At 33.5% G+C, this 24,737-nt stretch overlaps 1 protein-coding gene across 3 annotated transcripts in view; it reads right to left on the reverse strand.

The window, feature by feature from the left end:
- Positions 1 to 8,311: 8,311 nt before the first annotated feature.
- Positions 8,312 to 24,737, reverse strand: part of NUP35 (nucleoporin 35) — a 29,715-nt gene continuing 13,289 nt past the window's right edge. For all 3 annotated transcript variants that reach the window (XM_016149770.2, XM_016149773.2, XM_016149772.2), the window contains 5 exons: positions 15,157 to 15,298; positions 12,716 to 12,785; positions 11,805 to 11,933; positions 10,604 to 10,768; positions 8,312 to 9,641 (listed from right to left, as the gene is read on the reverse strand). In XM_016149770.2, coding sequence (XP_016005256.1) covers positions 9,564 to 9,641; positions 10,604 to 10,768; positions 11,805 to 11,933; positions 12,716 to 12,785; positions 15,157 to 15,298 — 584 coding nt within the window. In that variant the 3' untranslated portion in view covers positions 8,312 to 9,563. The remainder of the gene's footprint in view (positions 9,642 to 10,603; positions 10,769 to 11,804; positions 11,934 to 12,715; positions 12,786 to 15,156; positions 15,299 to 24,737) is intronic.

A 24,737-nucleotide genomic window follows, 5' to 3' on the forward strand; every position in this document is an offset into this window, starting at 1 on the left:
TATCCATGGTGAATATGTTCCAAGACCCCCACTGAATGCCTGGAACTACAGATAGTACTAAACTCTATATATACTATGTTTTCTCCTATACATACCTATGATAAAGTTTAATTTATAAATCAGGCAATATAACAGATTAACAACAATAAGTAATAATAAAACAGAACAATTTTAACAACATATTACAATAAAAGTTATGTGAATGTGGTCTCTCTCTCTCTCTCAACATGCTATTTTACTATACTCACCTTTTCACTGGAAGGAACTTTTGGGCCTCTCTTTGGCATATCCGAATTGCCAGCATAACTATTCTTGCATTTTGGGGCCATTATTAAGTAACATAAGGGGTACTTGAACACAAGCACTGTGATACTGCAACAGTAGATCTGATAACTGAGAGGGCTATTCAGGGGCTAATGAGCTGGGATCGTACATAGACGGAGACGCTGACGCAGGGATGATTCACATCCAGCGTGGGCCGGAGCGAGCAAGAGACCACACAAGATTTCATCACGCTACTCAGAGCAATGCACAATTTAAAATCATGAACTGTTTATTTTTGGAGTTTTCCATTTAATATTTTCAGACAGGTTGACTACATAAAACTGAAACCGCAAAAAGCAAAATCACAAATAAGGCGGGACTACTGCACAGCATTTCAAAATGTGTACAATACAGCTAAAGCAAGGCTTACGGAAAAATTTACAGTATTAAGTGCCTATATTAGAAAAAAACAGAGATCTAAAATCAATAGCTTAAGCTCTACCATAAGAAACAAAGAAATTAAACCTAAAACAGAAGTAATAAATATTAGAGCAGAAATCAGTGAAATTAAAAATACAAAACAATTGAGAAAATCTGTGAAATCAAAGACAGTTCACATTAAATGAAGCTGAAATAACAGAATAGCCTTGAGATATTAGAGGGCATTGTTTTTAGTCTCAAGACCCCTAAACATTCCTGGAAATTGAGAGCCCTCAAGTTTAAAACACAAGTATATACAAACACATAGTCCATTGGCTATCATAGAGATAATATTACGTCATGTAGCCTCTGAAAAATTCCAGTGTACACTCATTAAGAATGGAAAAGCAAATAATGTCAGTATTATGAAAAAAGGGTTTGAGCACATGTACACCCTGAAGGGCTCTCAGCAACACCCAGGAGTCCCCAAACAATACTTTTAAGAATTAGAAGAGGAAAATATCCAAAGGCTTGGTAGACTCAAATGCTAGAGTGAATTTTCTCATCTACTTCCTAATTATATCCCCTGCGAAGGTTAAGAGGACCCTTCTTTCACCAAGATACATTGATGAGGCAAGTCCCAGCATCCTTAAAGCTCTATGATGGCTGTTTTCTGCAGGCCAGGAAAAACAGAGGAAACTGCTACCATCAAACTCATCTCCTTAAATTAAATGGGGATAATGGCACAGTGATATGGACCAAGTCGTAACAATCGCTGAAGACAAAGCTGATATGGTTACCATAATGGGTAGTATGGCCAAAGCATTCATTAATGTATGACATACATAGATATCTTCGGTATAAGTAATTGATCATGGTGTCTCTAGAACTGAATTAGATGAGCATCCTACTGAAGTCCTGATTTGTAAAATATAGAATGCGTTAGGTCTGATTTGAATCACTGCAATACAGTCTGGGTTTCCCAACAAATTCCTGTAGGGAAGCCTCTTAATTCATTTTCCTTAAGTTTACATTAAACTTTACAAGCCCTCAGTCTCCATGGTTTTCAGTACTACATAGTACTAACTTTTGTGTCCTAATTAAACATAATATTAATCATTAATATTTCAAAAGTCTTAACTGATGTCACATTTAGGTTGGGGTTTCAGTGGGAATGGGAACTTGTTATGAGAAATTTCATTATGCTGAAGGTGCAATGTGAACAGGCATTACCAACCCTTAGAGGACCAATTGCCTTAATGTTTGATGCAATTTTCAGTACACAAGTGAACTTAATCTTAGGTCAAGTAACTTCATCTTTTTTATTTTAGGAAGTAGTGTGGAAATAGCATATCTGTTGTATCCAGCATTTTACCACAAAGAGGATTAAATTCTTTCTTCTCCAGAGGAACAGTAGTTTCTCCCTAAGAATGCTTACGTAGTATAGTTCTATCACTTAAAGGTGAGTTTTTTAAGCTAGTGGCCTTCCAGTGCAGAGTTGGGTAAATTTATCTTGAAACACAAAAAGTACAACAGAGGATTCACTTCTATCAATATGTATACTATACCGAATACAGATGATTTTAAGGACATCTCTTTTTAAGAATACTCTATTAAAAGCTGCTAAATCCCCTTTTTGACCTTTCGGCATGTTGGCCCAAAGGTCTCCCTTTGTCATATTTTACCACGGCTACTACAACTTCTTATCCATAGCTGATTTGAGAAGCTCTGTGGTCCCAAACTGAAATGTGCTGCCTGAAATGAAGTTAGGTTTTATTGAGCTACTATTCCATACAAATTTAGAAGACAAATGGTTATTTACTTAGCATGGACACCATGATCCACAAAAAACTCAGGTGCTGCTTCAGCTTGAGGCAGCCAAATGGAATGTTGTCAAAAATATACCTAAATTTTAAGAAGCACTGAGATAGGAACTTAAAGATAATCTTAATATCTTTTTATTCCTCACTTAATCTTTAGCAACTCGGTTTAACAAGAACTTATATTGTGGAAAGAAAAATGCAAAACAAAAAAAAGAGAGAGAGAAAGTAGATTATAATCAGCTTCAGAGGTAATTTAGGCTTAGTTTTGCTAATAAGTATCAATTTTTCCCTAAATGAATCAAATAACTTTACATTCATTTAATTGTTCCAGATCATATTAATCTGGATTTCCTGAAAAAGACATACATTAATGCTGAAATTCAGAAAGTGTAAAAGGCTTCTCATGCTGTCAAAATTTTCATACAGAATCTTTGGGGGCCATTATTCTGCCTACCACAAGTGTCTGATATCAAGGATATAAATTACTTGGCTGATAACTATCAAAGCTGAAAGGCGATTACCCATAGTAAAAAACTGTAAAAACGATTTGTCGTCAAGAGATGATAGAAATTTACATAAATAAAAAGGAATCATATGATACTCCTCCAAAGTATCCAATCACTCCGTTTCATTTTCTATTACTGCCAATCAAATTAACACAAACTATTTTATAGTTCCTATAGGTCAAAAGCCCAGCAAGCCCCACTGAGTTTTGCTTAGTCTCAAAAAGCTAAAATCAAGAAGTCAGCAGGGATGTGTTCTTTTTTGGAAGCTCTAGGAAAGAACGCTCATTCAGATTGTTGCCAGAATTTTCTTACACTTGTAGGACTGCTATCTCCATTTCCTTGCCATCAGATGAGGGCTGTCCTCTGAGTCCAGAGGCTCTATCTATCTGACTTTGGAAAGAGGCGAGTTCCTCCATTTGAGGGCTAATGTGATTAGACTGAACCCACCTAAATACCCAATGATAATTTCCCCATCTCAAGGCCCAAACCATTGATCCCATCTGCTTAATTCTCCTTGCCATGTTAATGTAACATGGGATTAAGACACTGACATCTTTGGGGGCCATTATTCTGCCTACCACGAAGAGTAAAAGCCAATCTGGAAGATTCTATGTAATCTGAGCCCCTATTACCTCTGGTCTCTTTTTCTATTACTCTACCCCTTGCTCACTCAACTCTAGCCTCCTCCACGCTGTTTCTTGATCACACCAGGCAAACTCCTGCCTCTATCCTTGCTGTTCTCTGCCTGAATATTCTTCCCCAGATTGCACTCTGCTAACAGTCTCATTGACCTTCAATTTTTGCTCAAATCTCACCTTCTCAATGAGGCATACACAAGTGCTGTTTAATACCCCAGCATTTCTGATCATTTTCCCCATAACACCTGTTACCGTTTAACCTACACAATAATTTATTTACCATGATTATGTCCTGCTGTTTCTGCTAGCACGTTAGCTCCACAAGAGTGGGTACCTATCTTTATTCCTTGATGTATTCCAACACCCTAACACATATTGGGAGCTCAATAACTACTACTTATATTGGTAGTTGAACAAAGTTTTCCAAATATTGACTGATTTGGGGGATTATAGGTACATAAAATATATTTTCTTTTTGTAGGTCATGTAAACAAGCAGTAGAGGTACTTGAAATACTAAATTATATCTCCCTGATTCCAATTTCTTCTTTTTAAATCAATGACCTAACTCAATGCTTCCACATTTCAATTCTTCAAGATCAAAAAACCTTTCATTCTGACTCAAAAGAAAACTTTGAAATAGAGAAATGGCTTATTTATACCTGTCCATTCCCTCCAAAACACATTTTTGATCATTTATGATAAAAAGTAAAGATGTACAGTAAGACTAAACCCAAGCCTCAAAAAAAGGCACAAAGGAACAAAGATATAAAAAAGTTGTATTTCCAAAAGCTTAAAGATAGAAATTGCTTTTAATTTCAGATTTTCTAGCTTCTATTTTTAGTTTACTCTTAACTTTTTTCATGTTACAGTTCTGACAGTCACCACAAGATGGAGGTACATCTGCAGTCTGAGTTAAATGTTTCTGAAGTATTAGGAACATGAACACCGTTTTCAATAGAAAATCTGTTTAAATTCCACTTGAAATTATGCTTCAAAAACTGCTTCTGCAAAGCTTAATATCTACCTATAAGAAACAACCAGGAAGAGATAGGTAGTTTAAGTTTATAAACTATCTTCCACTGAGTAACCAAGAAATAACCTAATAATTTAAGATATGACTCAAAGGCTCTAAGGAAACCTGTTTTACTGACCTACCTCTTAAAAAGAAGTTCTGAGTCTTAGTGTCACTGCCCCTACTCCAGAACACATTGCCCTGAGATTTCTCCCAGTTTGCAGAAACTTGGAGTTAAAGGATGCATATGGGTCCTATGGACCAGAGATGCCTTTTTAAGAATTTCCCTATGCGTAGGCTTAGATAATGTTAATACAAACTAAATATATGAAGAAATCAGCAAATGGTAATGATATTTAAATACTCAGAATTAAATGTGTGCAGTGATTTATGTTGAGATAACCCTTTGTACATTATAAATTTTAAGTAAACTTTATCTGGCCAAAAATAATTCATTTACTTGACTATAAGTTATTCTTAATACTTTTCGACTATTCTTTTACATACTAGTTACTTCTAGAGCTGCAATCGGATCTCAGATTCATTTAACACTTCTCAACTCTAGCACATCTTAAATTTAACTGATTTAATCAAATAACCTAATTATTGAATAAAATGACTTAATTCCACACTGCATTCTAAAGAATCTTGGTTTCTGTCCTATTGCTGTCAGTATATATCTATGTGATCTTAGACGAGCCACTTATGTGTTCTGTTATTATCCTTTGTTCCAGTTGCTATGTGACCTACCTACCTACCTAAGCTTAAAATAATCATTTCATTATAGCTCAAAATCCTGTGAAGCAAGAATTAAGACAAGGCTTGCCTGGGTAATTCTGCTTCACGTGATATGCATGGGCTCTTGGTGATACTGAGCTAGCAGTAGGGCTGTCTGACAACCTCATGCTTGATGCCTTCCTTGGTCAACAGAAAGGCTGGGTTTGGTTTAGTGGAGGCCCTTTCCCACCATATGTGGCCTCAGACTCATTCCACATCTCTCTAGCCAGTGGTCTGAGGCAAATTATTCACCTTGATCCTCCTACCACTAGAAGGGATACAGCACTTGACTTGGTAGGCTTCTGGATTTTGGAGGCAACACAAAATACACATGGGGAAAATGCTTCAAAACCATTTATCAGATGACTCAGAAGATTTTAGTGGGGCCCAAAGTAAGACAGGGCACTGGAACAAGTGACTTAGCACCTAATCATCAATTATATCATAGCATAACTATGATGGGCAGAGTTTCCCATCATAAGCTTGGTATTGGCAGATCCACCAAGTCATAAGGCTGAGCCAACATAGTAATAAGCCATGATATATTTAGGATGGGGCCCACGCTGGTCCAGAAGCTCAAAATTTTACAAAAAGGTGGCCCAGAACTAATGTCACTTACCTTCAAGACACTAACATCTCTCCCTCAACTCATAATCTATGACTTCACTGGAGTTCAAAGGAAAAAAAATTCCAGGCTTGGTTCACAGATAAATGAGCTTGATGTGTCACTATAAGCCAAAACCCGGCTGCCACCGTGCCTGAGCATATCCTCAGCTCGCTCACTCCTCAGGAAGTAGACAAAGGAAAGGTTTCCTGAATTCTTACATGTTGAGAATGTCTGAGCAGTGGTTTTTATACTTAAAAACCCATTTTCTTAGGTATACAATCTTTTGCTCACTTTTTTCTTCACAAAAATCTTTTTTTTTTTTTTTCTGGCATAGCGCTAGTCTCGCTCTTCTAAGTCACTGTTTTTGTCTAGATAGCTAAACCCAAATATTTTATGTGAGATAATATTCTTGGGTAGGAAGGGTGTTTTTTCAATATGCAGTCGTAAATAATTTTTTTTGGCAACATATTTTTCATATTTTGTTCTGTATATATGTTCTGAATTTTTTAATCTCTAAAACTGTCATTTTCCCACTGAATCCTTTCAATATTTTTTCAGATTTATAAAGCCATCATCCTTTTTAAATGCTATTTCCCTTATGGCATTATCTGTTGTTCAACTGCTTTTGTGTTTATTCTAGTTTAGTCTTCACTTCTGAATTTTTCCCGTTCTAGTATTTTTCCAAATTCTTCAAATTCTGTTTTTTGGTATTCTTTCACATTTTATGTGATTTTCAAAGCATCTTATAACTCATTTTTAAATAATAAGTTATAGTTTCATTTTATGGGCATGCCTTTCTAATGTATGTTCAATGTCTACAGGCTATAACAACTTTGTATAACTATAGTTCTATATTACTTATTTTTGTGTGAAATAGGCTTTTCTTAACTTTTTAGAAAGAGGCTTGGTTCAGGGTAACTTTTCCAGCTTCAGAGTCCCACTTCTGTTGTTTTTGTATAGTACTGAAAAATAGGGCAGCTTATCTTCTGAGATTTTCCTGGCTTCTTTGTTTTTGTTTCTGTTCTGTTGGTGGTGGTAGTAGTTTCTTAATTATTGTATTTTTTATTGAAATGTAATTGAAATATAACATTGTGTAAGTTTGATGTGTTCAATGAGTTGGTTTCAAACATTTATATATTTCCTAGCTCTTTTTAAAGAAATGCTGTGATGCATACAAAAATAGGTAAGATACAATATTGATTGGGTAAAAAAAAAAAAAAAAACCCAAACATAGCAAACAAATATTTTTAGTCAGAAAGTAAACTTCATACTCCACAGAGGTATATGGAAATAAAACTGCCCTCTCAAAAAACAAAACACAAAAAGCCTAATCCTTTTACAAAAATGTGTCTAACTCAAATACAAATACAAGAGAGTTTAAAGAGATTTAATAGCCATTTCTACCTTAAATAATTGAGTTCTGCATGTAATGAAACAGACCATAAAATATAATCCTATTTTAAGTTGAAAGAGAAAGACTTCAGTATAAAAGTTTTAGATGAAAAATACTCTATAAATGTTAATGATAAATTGATTTTCATCCATGCCAGTATATAGTTCTCAGTATCACTTCGTCTCAGAGAAATAAACAAGTCTTCAATGGTAGTTTGCTGTGATTTAAAAAGCATATCAAAACCTTGCTTCCATACAATGTATTATTTCAGTTATTCTTTATAAAGATGTTTTAAACATGAGACAGATTACCTAAATATATGTACTATGGTGAAATATTATTTCAATTAAAAACCTTCTTTTCATACAAAGAGGTACCTTGATGAGGTTCTTACCAACCAAAGGAGATAATCTGAACAGAAGAATAATGACTGCAAGCGATTGAAACAGTGAATTAAGGAGAGGAAAAAAAAAAAAAGGTCATAAGTTCATAGTGATATCAAAGAGAAAACACTTCTTTTAACTCACAAGACATCAATGAAGGTTGCCAGGGCACCAAAAATTACTCTGAAAACTATAAAGGAAAAAGAGTAAATATTTATTCTGCTATTCTGGTATGAATTATAACCTAACAGCCCTAGTGGATCAAGGTTCTTCTACATATTAAAAAAAAAAAAAAAAAATCCAGCTAATAAATACAACAGGAATGACAAATTTGGAAAATCATCACTTTGCAAAACTCAATGAAATACCTAATGCAGGCATTAATGATGCATGCTTTTAAAAATAGTATGTAAAAAGATTACAGGGAACCTTCCAATGATGGTGTCAGACTTCTGCCCATGTGCCCAATGACCAATCTGAACATCATTAAAAGTGGAGCAAACAACATTAAATGCCTCTTTATTTAATATGATATAAAGTTCATCATACTAATATAAAGTTTTCTTGCTCGAAAACATAAAATCAGAATCTAATTAATTCTCTCCAGACCTAACTTCTAGGAAATAGGATAAATGATGAACAACAAGAAAACAATAGAACAAATTCAATCTATGGGACGTTACGGAAAACTCACATGGTTCCTTCAACAAGTCATAGCGTGTGGGACAGGGAGGAAGAGAAGGGAAACTAATTTAGATTTCGAGACACTCCAAAGACAAAATGACCAAACAGACAAATACACCTAGTCTAAATAATGATTCAAATAAACTAACTATAAATACATTTGAGACAACTGAGAAATTTTTAAAAGGACTGGATATTAGATATTAACAAATTATTATTAATTCTGTTAGGTGTGATTCTGACATTGTAATTACTTTTGGAAATGTTCTTTTTTGCCATGTGCTCAAGTATTCAGATTAAAATGACATCACATTTGAAGTCATTAAACAAAAGGGAAAAGGAAGAAACGGGTATGACAAAATATGGATGGTTATTAGAGCTGCATTAAGGTATATATGTGGAGGCTGATGACATATTTTCTCTACTTCAAAAAGCATTTTTAGAACTTTTTGTAATAAAATAAATCACTCTTTCAAAAAACATTCAATGCATATAAGTTTATTATCAAGAACTTTAGTAGGTTTTTAAAAAGACTGTTCTGGCTTTTTAAGAATACTGAAAGATGACAGTCCGCGATAGGACAAATAAAAACAAGAATAATTAAAATATTAAATAATACCTAAATTAAAAGGCCATAATTCAAATTGTTAATTATAATCTGTCTTGTTAGAAGCAGCTGTACAGTTACCCTTCATGAAATTCTCCTCACCAACTCATGAAGACTACAAGGCCTCACCTCAAACTCAATTATATACTTTATAGTAATCAATGCTGAGTTTTTTGTGCTTAAGCATGCACTACTATGGAAAGTACAAAATCCTGTTTACAGGGATTTTTTTGTTTCTTTAAAACATATCTCAATCATCTTTTAAAGTGCGAGCTACAAATATGTTGTATCCTTAAAGAAAAAGGCTTCTAAAGAAAGTATGAGATAGCTATCCAATACTGCCAAGAGTGGTTATATAATTAACCCAAGGAAACCTGGCAGTACTCTGCTAACTGTTTTAGTGTAGCAGCCTCCTCCTTTGTAGTTCAGTTCTTAGCTGTTATTACACTACCAGCCGAACATGTACTCCATTGCTTTGGAAACAAGACTTTCATCTTTTTTTGGCGTTTGTCTGTCAGAAATGACCTAGTGAAAAAACACACACATAATTGCTAGGTTATGGTTTCTTCAGTGTCATAGTCAATTCTAGAGTTAATGATTAATTTAAAAGAGCCAAACACAAAAATCCATTTGTAGAACTAAACTGTATATTTACAAATGAAAATACACCTTTAGTGAGACATCTTTAAGCACTTAAGAATGGGAAAATCTCTTTTCTTTGACAAGGCAAATTGCATCTGTTTCTTAAATTAGGAAACTGAACAAACAACACAAAAGCTATAAGAGATGAGGGCTTTAAAATATTCATAAGAAAACCCAAAAAAAACTAATAGTAAAAAAGGCAGTTCTAGAATGATCTCCAAATTTCAGGGGGAAGTCTAAACTGTTACTACCTGCACTACTAAAGCATGACTCTCTCATTTCCTGTTTCAAGACCTATGTCTGTAGGTAGGCAAGTTCGGAACCCCTGCTTAATTAATTAAAAAACAATAATTGAATGAGAGTCATTAATACTTCTACCATTCTTCAACGAATATAATATACTCTTCCTTTAAACTTTTTTGAAACAATTCTGGAATGTGAACTGGTCAATGTTTTCTTTTGATAACGAAAGGCCACTCCAACCTGAGGTTCTTCATTTGTGATACCATCAGATTTAGTCATCAACAAGCTTTTTAATATTCCCTCATGTCAGAAATGTTCACTAACATAATTCTTACATATGCAAATATAACTTAGAAAAAAATTAAAATAAACTCTCAAAATATTTTTAAAATGGCAATAATTTTTTTTAATTCAACTGGCCAAAATCCTAAATGTTGAAATAGGAAATTTAAGAATGTAAAGTTTACAGGTTTCAACAAGGTAATCACTACAGTAGGAAATATTTAATGGCGTACAAATACAGATCAATCCAATGAAAAAATTAAACATGCTATGTACTTCAGCCATTAAAGTATATCCCTTGTATTCAACTCTTAAAATACCTGATAGTCACTAGTAGAAGCTTTGTATGCTGTAGCAAGAGGTCTCATGGTAGAAATCCTAGGAGTACTTCCAGGTTGTATTGGTGTACCTAAGGTTTTGATTGGTGGTGTAAAGGCCAGAGGTGAAGATGACAAAGCACATCTGTCACTGTTCTCCATAACACTCTAGAGAAATAAAGATATAAAAATTTTTGTTTACAAACATAATACATATTTCCCAATATTACATCCTACTTACAAAGAGAACTTTATTAAAAGAAACATACTGTATTTGATCTAATTAATCGTCTAAATAATTTTAGGCTTGATAAAACAATATATGCTTCTCAGTTAGCATTTGGGATCTAAGGTTCAGCCAGAAATCTAACTTCTTGTGAGACTCACGACTCACAAGAGTAAAAATCTCCTAACAAATACTATAGAAAATCATCAAGAAAGAGAAAGAGAATTCTTGGAAAAATTTGGGGAGAGAGGAAAATCAAAGTCCAGTGGTACTTAGTACCCAGTAACCTCAAATTTTCATCTAGCCTCTACGAACATCTGATGCAGCACAATATAATACTTATACAACTACACAGTAATCCTAGATTATAAGAATAGGAGCCATGTCTGCTTTGTGCACTAGTGTATACATAAGCACCAAGTACAGTCCCTAGCAGGTATAAGTTCACATTTACTTAAAGAATGATCATGATGATTTTAAAGCCACAAAGTTTAAACTGTGCTCAGTATTGTTTTATAAGTATATATTTAATAATTTTTAAATATCTTAAAAGAGAAATAATAAAAAGCTTCAGCCATTTAAGTTTAACCCTCATATAAAATATTTCATTCTGAAATAGCACCATTTCTCTAAAGTACTTAAAAGAATCTGATATTGCTTTGCACAAGAGAATGAGTTAAGAAGTTAAGAGACCTAGAATCTAGGCCTCACTTTAATAACTCTGGATAAGTTACTTAAGTCCTCTTGGACTCTTTAGCTATAAAATGAAAGGGTCGGGATGGATTATCTCTAAATTTTAAAGCCTTGGGACTAAATATCTTTGGCTTACCATGAAAAGAGTATCATAACAATATCGTATTTTATAAACTAAGAAAAAGAGGCACAGTGAAGCAAAGTAACATAACCACCAATGTCAATACTTAGACTTATGCACTTCATACAGATTAAGTTGTTTTCCTTACATCAGCAGTAACTTACTTTATCTATACATGGTTTTACACCAATCATGATGGACTCTCCAAAAATCCTCCCATCTTTGCTTAAGGCCTTCCGAGCCTGCAGTTTAGATTGATAACGAATATGCATCCAATTTCCTGTGTTAGACATCTGTTAAGAATGAAGTTGTTTCTTAAAATAAAAAAACATAAACTCTAAACTTAATGAATACATAGAAAACAAAAATACCTAAAGATAAATCTGCTTCCACTTTTTATTTGATGCCCTGTAAAAAGCTATATACTAGGATTCAACAAAGATCACATTAGACAATTTCAATCATCTCTATCTGGCTCTTAATTCTCTAATATAAAGAATAGGTGGTAAATAGTCTCTGAAAGTAAAGGAATTCTCAAAAGATAATTGTTTCTCATAAAAAGGTCTTATCAACACTTGCTTGAAATTTTTAAAAACTGTATTCATCAACCTGATTTTGTGTAGGAGTTAATCAGTCAATCTCTAGTAATGGAAAAAAAGATCTGTTATTTATAACTTGTTGTGCAAGGTATTTTTTAAAGCTCTTTATAAGCTATAAAGCCCTAAGAAGTCAGGAACTTCTCTCTTTTCCTTTATCCCCAATAGAACAAGGTCGAATTGGAAAACAATAATATTTTGGCATAATCTATCTTTTTTAAGAGACTATAAACTAAGAAAAGGGATGAGGGGAGTCTGAAACTCTCATTCTCTTTCTCATTTTCTCTCTTTATCCCTTTTTGACAAATACTATGCAACTTCCAGCCTTCCAGCCTCCAACAGATACATTCTATGAACACTCAAAAAAAAAAAAAAAGAAAGAAAGAAAAAACAGACAAAATTCAGCAGCAAAGATTTCCTCAATTCATAGATTATCTTTCCTCAACCTAAATCTTGAATTGAAAAGAATTAAGCCTTACCACATGTTTTAAGATATTCCCATATTGTGCAAATTGTAATAATATATAGGAAGCAGATGCTTGAGGAAACCTGAAAAAAAGAGTTGTCCAAAAAGTCATCTTCCACAATAAATAAAAATGCAAACTACCATACTTACAAGTGTTTCAAGATAAATTAGTCCCAATTGTCTAGAAAAATAGGAGACCCTTGATCATCCTGTTTTTCCATCAGATAAATCTATCACTGCCCATCACCCAAAAGCAAATATGTTAAAATTAGTTTTGATTCAGCCATTCTACGCAATCCCTTGATTCCACCCCTAAAATCTCTAAAATTCCACTTTTACTGTCATTATCATAACCCTTAGAAAAGAACTATGAAGTTACAGTTCTGTATATAATTTATTTTACAAGGGTATGTGTGTAGGGAGAGAAATACTTAGGTATGTTACAGTAATTAAAAGGAAAAGAAATTTAAATTATATAGTCCTAACATTATACATTGAACACTACCTAAAAATTCATAAATTTAGTCTCAAAACAAAAATAAAAGTCAGTACCAGTATCAATGGTATAGAAACATTTAAAAGGATGATTACCAAAATTTTAAGCCATACACTCTATGTGAAAATCCTAAGTGACTTGTACTTTCTTTATAAAGTTTTGTATAATCTGAATATTTTACAAGACATTAATACTTATACAGTCCAAATAATAAAACTATTTTCAATTTGAAAATCTATGGAGTTCTCTTAACCAGTAGTTTTCTGGAGCTTGGATTAGAACCCTCCCACCTCCCTGAAAAATCTAAGTCACAAAAATAAATGAAAAACTTCACATATTAAAATCTATGTGAGTAAAATACTGCATTCAAGACCATAATTTTATGTTATACCAACCTGAATATAAGATTTCTAACCCCAAAGAAAACCAACAAATGAGGTAGGGTGCCTAACAAAGCAAAGCTAAATAAAATATAAATGAAGGGGAGAAATAATGGTTACAAACAAAGGCAGTACTTGAAAATAAAACATAATTTTAAGACTCTAGGACTACTTAGAGTAGAAGCATTCCAATACCCTATAAAAACATCACCCTAAAAAATGAATAGAATCTCATGATGACCCTGAGTCAGCAGAAAAAGATAAATTATCAAAGAACACATATAACATATTTTGTCCCTTAGAAGAAAAGTTTTAGTTCTTACATAGTTATTAAAGCACAAAATCAAAAGAAAATAGCTGGAAAAGCGTATGTCTTAAAAGGACTAGAAGTACTTTAAGTAAGTAATTTACCCAATTAATAAGGAATCTTAAAAGTGACACCATTGCTATTGAGCCTAAAAAACAAACTTGAGAGTGAATACCCAAATTCAAAAACATATAGCCATTTCATGAAAGGATACAAAAATTTACACACGTGCGCGCACACACACACACACACACACACACCCTCTTACCCACTCACCCCTCCAACTGCTATAGATAAAAAAAAGACTGTTGGCTTCAATAACACATAGAACCTCTCTGGGAGACTACATAAAGAATAGGTGCCAATTATTGCTTTACAAGAGAGGAAAATTGTAGCTGGGGACAAAAGTGGAAGAAAAACTTTTCACTGTATATTCTTATATATTCTTTTGAATTTTTAACTTTTAAATAAATTGAATATATAAAGTCCACTAATATTTATTCTCCATTGTTTTCCCTTCAAGGAGCTCATGTGTTATTTTTATATTTTTACCCCCAAACTAAATATAGTTAGGTCCATAGTGACATATAACAGCCTAAAAATAAGAAGACCTAAGTTTTTGCTGAAGCTTTACTAATAACTAGATATAATATCTAAATCATCTATCTACACCTCAGTTTCCTCATCTGTAAATGATGCGGTATCTCTAAGATGCTTTAAAGTAATTTTTAAAAAATCTATTCAAAATGCATCTAGGCCTGTCATGCACAATTTCTATTAACATTTAATATTCTGTGACTAGAAAGTATTATGCTTGTGACACAGAATACATACACAAATGAAATTCAATTACTTCCAAAATGATTAAGTCCACTATAGGCAAAGAAAGTCACTAACTAGAAATAGAGAAAGGAGCTCCCTAAAGTCTAAAGGGATAACCCAATTTCCAGCAAATATGCTGGAGAGAAAATAATCTGAGAAGAGACGAACATAGATGATTTTAAAAAACTATAAATCATATTGAATACTACTTAATATGCATGCTGAAGTGTCAGAGTGATCTTTACTAATGTCTATCTTATTCTGAAATGTACTAACAACAAAAAAATATGAATTAATGGAAGATAAAATAAATGTAGCAAATTGTTAAGTTAGGTGGTGGTTATATGTGTGTTTGCTGTGCAATTCTTTTAATTTTTTTGCATGTTTTATAATATTCATTATAGGAGAGGATTTTTTTTTTTTTATGGTAAATAATCCAGAAACCTTACCCGAACACAGTCACCCATGTGTCATCGAGGTGATCTTCAGAAGTCAGAGAATCTCCCTGAGTATAAAAAGGATCCAACTGGGCAGGAGATAACGTTGTCTTTCGTGGTTGTCCAATGTTTGCTGGACTAAACATACTTTGCCCTATATTAGTACATTTAATAAGTTAGTTACCAATATGAACATCTTGATTTTTTTATCAAAGCTTTTAGTTTTCAATGAAAAAGCATATTAAAAGTTGGCAATTGCATAGTTTAAAAACACAACTATAATAGAATAATTGCATACTACCATACAATTTGAAGTCATTAATAATTGAGAATAACACAATTTTGCAAATGTTTTATTAATTTCCAGTTAACCCTACACCAGAAAGCTCTCTAGTCAACCTCAAAGACTTCTGTTGGATTCATCATCCAAACCTACCACTTTCATCATGGCACCTTTGCCTTAAAAATATTCAATAATTCTTCATTAGCCACAGAACAAAATCCAAATGCCTTGGCCTCCACAATATAGTTCTACTCTTATTTTTCCAATATGCCACTAAACGTTCTTTACCCTAACCACAGATGTGAATGCAGGTTTTTTGTTTTGATTCGAGTCATTTCTATCTGAAATTTCTGATTCTGTCCTTTCTTCTCTTATCCCTCAATAACTACTACTAATCCTTGAGTCCTTCTATATATCTAATATACCAGGATAAATGCTTTACGTGATTATTTTATCCCAGAGGCACTGTCCTATTAAGACTACATATTTCTGAGCACAGAGACATTTTTCTTTAGCCTGTGGAGTAGTAGTAGTGATTCCCTCATAAGGAAATATTACTCCAGCATTTAAATATGCACCAAGCATCCTTTCAGGTATCTAAAATACAGTAGTAAAAATCAGATTATAAAACAAAAACAAAAACAATTTAAAAAAAACCCCAACTATCTCTAAAGTTACTTAAATTCTAGTGAAAGAGTCAAACGAGTAAATACCTAGTATATTAGAAAACAAAACAAAAAAATCCTATAGAAAAAAATAAAGCACAGAAGGGAGATAAGGCATATATATGTATGTATGTGGAAAGGCTTAACAACAAGAAAATACATTGCGGTGCCATTAAAACAAAATCCTGAAGGAGATAGTAGGCAAAACGTTCCAATATCTGAAGACATGAATATTAGGTGGAGAAAAAAATAAGTACAAAGGCCCTGAGAAAGGACATGATTAGTGTCTGATGAAGAGAAAGGCCAGTATTCTCATAGTGAGGAGGGAGATTTGAGGTCAGAACAAGTACATGAGCACAGAGAGGTAACAAGATGTCAGACCATAAAGAGCAACTTCACAGGCCACTGTAAAGACTTTGGTTTTTATCTGAAATGAGCTGGGAAGCTAATGGTAAATTGTAAGTAAGGATGATATAACAGGACTGCAATTTTGAAATGATAATGAATGGTAGCATTTTACTGAGTGCTTATAACACCATTCTTGACATGTATATTTTATTTAATTCTAACAACCTTATATAACAGATCCTATTAGTAGCTCCATTTAACAAATTAGGCAACAGGGTAACATTAAATAACATCCAGAAGGGAGGCTGGAATTCCAATCTAGGCAATTCAATTTCAAACCATGTACTCTTAGTCAATAATCTAGTTAATATTAATACTTATAATTACTACAACAGCAGCTGTACAAGCAAGTGTGGTCCATATATCCTGGGCTCCCCAAGAACCTCTCATGGGATCAGCCAATCCAAAACTATTTTCATTTTAATTTAAGATTTCATTTGCCTTTTTTTCACTCTCACCTGCCCAGAGGCTACCTGATTTGATTCAATCAATTCAGATTGAATATAAAAGAAGCAGATATGAAAATTCAGTTGTATTTTAAGCCAGAAAGTAAGATTTGAAAACATAAATGTCACTCTTTTCATGAAAATCTTTTCTTCTCAAAAAGTTATTTTTCACTTTAAAAGGGTTACTTATATTTATATGAAACATTATTTTTGAATGAATTAATATATATTTTTAAATGTTCTCAATTGTAATTTCTAATGCAGTAAATATCAATAGCTATATACAATCCCAAAGCTCTTTGGCCTTTAGTTTTTCAGAGAAAAACTGTTCTATAGGACCTTACACATGATTCACACTCCATGTTTACTAATTTTCTGAAGGCTCTCTGCTCAACATGTTCTACCTATAAACCTGTTGCCTTGTATTTTTTTCTTAACTGAGTTGAAAATCACCCAAGTTCTTCCAAACTGTTTATAGTCAAATGGATTTTTTCAGGTATATTCTTAAGAAATAAAAAAAATACTCTACAGAAGGAGGGGGAAGGTACTGTGGTAAAAGTTTTATGAAAGGCTGTATACAATATTGTCCTGACGGTAGATTTACAATGTATATAAAAAACTCTCAAAGGCTATCTAAAATATTTGTAACTGCCTTCAACTCAAAATTTCCTGTACTATACTTGACCACATTTTGCCCTCAATAAAACACTTTGATAAATGCTGATTCTGTGTCAAGTGCCTCCTATGTGCCTTATAAATGCATGACTAACACAAGAATTTACAGGGACCAAGCCTATCAAGAAATGAATAATAAAGCTACTATTCATATCCAAAGCTGAGATAGAAAAAGGGTTTCAATTGAGTTTTAACTTTCTATTAATGAATATAGAATGATTCCTCAGAACCATACAAAAAAGAAAATAAGTTCTCTTAACAAACAAGCTAATAGAGTGTCACGGTGACTCAGAGACCACTATTAACCCATACCAAAGGACTGGAGAGTCAATTTACTCACAAGATATAACACTCAAAAGGTCAAATAAAAATTTTAAAAAGTGAAAAATTAAATAGGTCCCAATAATTTATTTTTGGAGATTAGTACTTTATTCGAGATCTTCATGTTCCAACTGCACTGCATTACAAAAAATAATGAAAATATCTTTAAAGTATAGGGGGGTGAGAAAGGCGGCACTAAACCTTGCTTTTAGAAGGCAACATGTAATTGTGTCAGGAGCCCAGAATTGGCTTGGCTTGGACAGCAGATAGCAATGCTAGCCCTGGGCCAATAATTCACCGTGGCAGAGAGCATCATGTAGCGGGAAAAATAATATGCTTTGTAGTCGGTTCACGTTGCAGTTCTATTGCTAAAACAACTAACGGTGGTTATTAAGCCTCACTTCCCAAATATTACCATAAAAAAGAAAAAAAAAACAGTAACGATATTAATGATAATGACTGCCAGCATAAACTCAACAGTTATACAGTAGTGTACCCTTATTCTCAGGGGATACATTCCAAGACCCTCACAGTGGACGCCTAAAACTGTGGGTAATACCACACCCTAGTATATTACAACCACGTGACATACAACATTTCAGTCAAGAGGCTGCATATATGACGGTGGTCCCATAACATTACTAAAGGAACTGAAAAATTCCTTTTGCCTAGTGATATCATAGTCATTGTAATCTCATAGCACAACACATTAGTACTTAAGTGTTTGTGGTGATGCTGGTATACAGTGTTTATAAAGTCTACAGTAGCCTACAGTAATGTCCTAGACCTTCACATTCACTCACCACTTACTCAATGAATCACCCAGAGTAACTAACTCCCAGTCCCAAAAGCTCCATTCAGAGTAAGTGCCCTATACAAGTGCACTAATTTTTTATCTTTTATAACATATTTTTACTATATATTTTCTATGTTTAGATATGTGTAAATACAAAAATACTTACCATTCTGTGACAACTGCCTACAGTATTCAGTATAATAACATGCTGTATGGATTTGTAGCCTAAGAGCAACAGGCTATACATCACATAGCCTAAATGTGTAGGAGGCTACACCATCTAGATTTGTATTCTATGATAGTCACATGACAAAATGACCTAACGATGCATTTTGTAGAATATATCCCCACTGTTAAGCAACACATGATTGTATATTTGTTCCTATACATACACACCTAAGATAAAGTTTAATTTATAAATTAGGCACAGTAAGAGATTAACAACAACAACTAATGATAAATAATTATTAACAAAACACAGTAATAAAAGTTATGTAAATGTGGTCTCTCTCAAAATATATTTTTGTACTGTACTCTTCCTTGTACTTAAAGAAGTACTCTGCAGCTTCTCTTTGGCACATCTGACTTTCCAACATCACTACTCTTGCACTTCATTAAGTAATATAAAGGTTACTTGAACATGAACACTTTAAGACTGCAACGGTCAATCTGATAACCAAGACAGCTAAGAGACTAACGAGCAGGTGGCATACAGAGCATGGATACACCGGACAAATGGATGACTCATGTCCTGAGATTAAGCGATGGAGTGGGACGGCTAAGATTTCATCATGCTACTCAGAACAATGTACAACTTAAAATTTATAAACTGTTTATTTCTGGAATTATCCATTTAATATTTTTGGACCACGGCTGTGTTTAAGTCCTGTAATGCAGGTATGTAAGATGGAGGGTTGAACACTTGTCTGGATTGCAGAATGTTAGCGATCCAATTACTGTGGGTAACTGAAACAACAAAACTGCAAATAAGGGGAGACTATAGTATTCATATTGAATTCTAAAAGCAGTTCTATGAGAAATAACTACCATAACCATTTTACATGAACACCACAAAGCACAAACATACATAAAATGCCTATCTAACCTAACTTAGTTAAGATTAACTGAGAGAGTATGTTCAAGAGGTTCAATAAATGTTAGTTTCTATTTTGAGGCCGGCATCACCCTGATACAAAAACCAGATAAGGACACTATGGGAAAAGGAAACCAGCATTCCTGATGAATACAGATGCAAAAATTCTCAACAAAATATTAACAAATTAAATCCAACACCACATTAAGATGATCACACACCATGGTCAAGCAGAATTTACCCTTGGAATACAAGGATGATTCAACATACTCAGCATCAATAAATGTGATGTACCACATTAACAGAATGAAAGATAAAAATCACATGACCATCTCAATAGATGCAGAAAAAAACATTTGACAAAATACAACATCATTTCATGATAAAAATGCTCAACAACCTGGATATAGAAGGAACATACCTCAACATAATAAAGGCCACATACAACAAGCCTACATCTGATCATATGCAATAGAGAAAGAGTTGAAACATTTTCCCCTAAGATCATTAATAAAAAGGGTGCCTACTCATCACTATTCAACATAGTACTAGAAGTCCTACCCAGAGCAATCATGTAAGAAAAAGAAATAAAAAGCACTCAAAGAGGAAAGAAAGAAGTATAACTGTCTTTGTTTGCACATGACATGATTTTATTTAGAGAAAATCCTAATATACTAACAATAAAGTATCTGAAAAGAAAAAAAAAATCCCAATTACAATAACATCAAAAACAACAAATTTGAGGTGAAAGATTTCTATACTGAAAACCACAAGACTCAGACGAAACAAATTGAAAACAGAAACAAATGGAAAAATATCATGTGTTCGTGCATAAGGTGAATTAATATTAAAATATCCATACTTCTTAAAGCCATCTACAAAACCATTAACAAAATGAAAAAACAACCTCTGGAATGGGAGAAAATACTTACAAACCACACATCTGATAGAGGTTAATATCCAAAATAAATATGGAACTCATACAACTCAATAGCAAAGAAAACAATCCTATTGTAAAAAATGAGCAAAGGAACTAAATAGACATTTTTCCAAAGATACACAAATGACCAACAGGTACAAAGAAATGGCATTCAACATCACTAAACATCTAGGAAATACAAATCAAAATTAAAAACTGAACTACTACATGATTCGGCAATCCTACTTCTGGGTATATATCCAAAGAAAATGAAAACAGAATCTCTAAGAGGCGGCAGCATTCCCATGTTCATTATAGCATTATTCATAATAACCAAGATATGAAAACAATCTAAGTGTTCATTAATGAATGAATGTATAAAGAAGATGCAGTACATACATACAATGGATGTTATTCAGCCATGAGAAAGAAGGAAATCTTGCCATTTACAACAATATGGATGAACCCTGAGAACATGATGTTCATGATACTAAGTGAATGAAATCAGAGAAAGACAATTACTGTAAAATCTCACTTATATGTGGAATATAAAAACCTCAAACTCACAGAAACAGAGAGCAGAGTGGTAGTTACCAGGGGCTGGGAACTGGGGAATATAAGCTGTTGGCAAAAGGATACAAATTTCTAGCCATTAGATGATTAAGTTCTGGAAATCTAAGCTACAGCACAGTATTATCATTAATAACACCGTATTATATCCTTGAAAGCTCTTAATAGATCTTAAATGTTCTCACCACAAAAAAGAAATAAGTAGGTGTTACCTTACACCATTATCATTTTGCAACATGTGAGTGCATCAAATCATCACACTGTATATCTTAAACAACATTTTATGTCAATTATGTTTCAATAAACTTGTAATAAAAAAATGTTAGTTTCCCTTAGATATATCCATACATTGACCTGTAACACAAGATTTACCTGTAACTCCAAAGATCAAATGAAACAGTAGGTCGACAAAAACTCAAAAAAGTTAACTGTTTTAACAATAGATAACTTCAACATAAATAATGCACTTGGTACAATTATTCTTTTGCATTAACAGTACAAACATATTCAGAGTCAAGCCTAAAGGACTCGCAGGAATGATGTACATCTCTTGCCTACAAGCAATACCAAACCAAAACTACACCCTTGACAGTCTCAAAAGTTAAAAATAACCATCAAGTAAAAATTACAATGCAACGATGTGATCCTAACTAAAGAGAAAAATATATACATGGTCACCCAAGGATTTCAAAACTTAAGCTTAACTCTTTAAGTAATCCACACAACGTGAATCCCTTTACTTCATTCAGATTCAAATTTAGAAACCACAATTAATCTAACCAGTTGATGCAGCCTTTCCAAAAAAAATTTGTTTCAGATCACCTCAGACCTATTAGACTTATTAAAAAATCTATTTAATTCAAAATACTATCTTATACCCTACTAGAAAACAAAAAAAGTTGCTCAAGATTGACTGCTTATTTTAGTCATCAAGTTAATAGGCCAACAATTCATCAGCCAACAAGCTTGAGAATCAAATATTCAAATATTTTTATAAAAGCAATCAGACAATTGATGATATGCAACAATTATTAGCTCTAGAGAAAACAAAGGTATACAGGAAGGAAACAATCCAAGGATTACCATATAGCTCAGTCCTATAGATTTACCTAACTTTTAAAACTGAGGTCATGTTGGTTTTTAAAAAGAGAATACAAAGTAAATCATTGAAATGAACATCAAACTGCATACTATGATACATTTAACAAATATTCAAATGCATTATGCATTTAATAGGTAAAACATATTTCTAAAATGAGTCTCATTTAAAATTAAAAACATCCCATTTTGACAAGTGGCTGCTTATCAACTAACTTCCCAACTATCCCTTTAAGAAACAGGCAGAAGCACATAAAAGATACTCTTAAATACTACAGAGACAAAGCTTTAACACATAAAAGGTAGTAAAAGGCATTTTAGCATAAAATCTGAAGCCAATTCAAATTTTTTTATGTCCTGTATTAACATTAAGAAGGTACAATTTAATTATACAACATCATGTAATAACCTTCAAGCAAGAAATTAAATGAAGGCTCAAAATGAGACAATCATTATGACCTTTAAAAATAAAACAAATCAAAATTAAGTCTCAAATGAATAAGCAATCTAATTTTTGCCCTGTCAACTACTCTGAAAAACATAATTACTTATACATAATTTAAAACTATTTACATAAGTTTAGCATAATTGCCCCCCACCTCGTTAATGTTTAATTGCTCCACTGATTCTACTTCCTTTCAATCAGCTTTCTGGTACTCACATGCTATGCTTTATAAGATGAAAATAAAGTACACCTATCAAACCACATCAAATTGGACTGTAATATGTCTCCCTTGGTAAATCACAATTCAAACACTCTTCACAAAATTGGATTAAAGTGGAGGTCAAAAGACCTTATTACTCTTTATGAAAATGTCCTCAATTAAAGAATATATTCAATTATTCACAATAAACCAAATGAAAACAAAAGAGATAAAAGTGGTATATTTTAAACACACACATGACATATGAAACAGGGAAAAAAAGAGGTCCTTGGCACTGTTGTCACCTTCTTTCCATGAAACGAAGTAGTACGATGTATAATAAAGAATTAGGCCTCAGAGCAAAAAGAGGCCAGCCCTTTGTCAAGTTCCTGAGAGAGAACCTCTAAACCCTAGGAATTTCCCTTGCAAAAGCAGTGCTTTTGTCATTCATGGTAGGCCCTCAAGCGCACTAGACAACAAGGTGACTAAGAGTGGTCCATGGATAGTTTATGGTAACAAGGTGACTCATGATGGGGGCAAGTCTCACTATAGAGACCAACCATGTGATACAAAGAATGGAGTTTTGAGCCACATATCATCCCACCTCTGGGGAGAGGAGGAGGCTAGAGATTGAGTTTAGCCCTTGATCAATGATTCAATAAATCATATTTACATAATGAAACCCCAATAAAAACTCTAGACATGAAGGCTCCAATGAACTTCCCTAGTTGGCAACACTGTGTACAGTGCCATCTATCAATGCCCGGAGGGTAATATATCATGAAACCTTTGTGTTTTGACCCTTCCAGACTTTGCCCTATGCATTTCTTTCTTTGGCTATAATTTGTATCCTTCTGCTATAATAAAACTATAACCATACTTATTTTCAGTGGGTTCTGAGTCTTTCTAGTAAATTATCAAACATTAGGGTGGATTGGGGAAGCCCTGAATTTGAAGAAGTGAGGGCAGCTCTGGGTAACCCCAAATTTGTGGCGGGCATCTGAAGTGAGAGTAATCTTGTGGGGACTATTTCCTTAGACTTTTCAGTTTGACAAACTCATTGTACCCAAAAACATGTTTAACAATGAATACAACATGTGATCAAATGTGAACTAAACACTTGTATTCATCTCTAATCCCCTGAAACACACAATGACAGTCATTCTATAAGGTCTCAGGTTTTGGAGGACAAAGACTATAAAAGGTATAAAAGAGGCTGCTGGTTGAAATCCAGGAAGACAAGTTTAAAAGTGAGTATAATGAAGGGTGAGATGACAGGCTCCTCATCTTAGGCAGTCAGATGACTGTCACTCATCCATTCCACCCACAACAGACCAAGGACTTAAACTCTGAAGAAAAGGAATCTAAACAGCTCAGGACTCAGAGTCCAGTCACAGAAGAGAACTCTAAGGAGACTGATTAAGTGAAAATTTAGATGTTAAAAAGGATACCTCTCCCTTTCTATATTCAGAATACCAGCTTAGACGTTAAGGGTGAATACTAAAGAATTCCTCTTTGGGAAGATTTATAAGAAAAAAGACCTACATATGCTGAAATCAGATTTTTCCCAACAAAAATCTAGCTAACTGTCTCATCCCCTCACAGTAAAGCCCAATAAGAGACAAATAGCCTTCTCCACCAATTTTCCCCTTCCTGCCAATGTTGATGCAAATAT

Source organism: Rousettus aegyptiacus, unplaced genomic scaffold (assembly GCF_014176215.1).
Source record: "Rousettus aegyptiacus isolate mRouAeg1 unplaced genomic scaffold, mRouAeg1.p scaffold_m13_p_2, whole genome shotgun sequence".
NCBI lineage: Eukaryota > Metazoa > Chordata > Mammalia > Chiroptera > Pteropodidae > Rousettus > Rousettus aegyptiacus.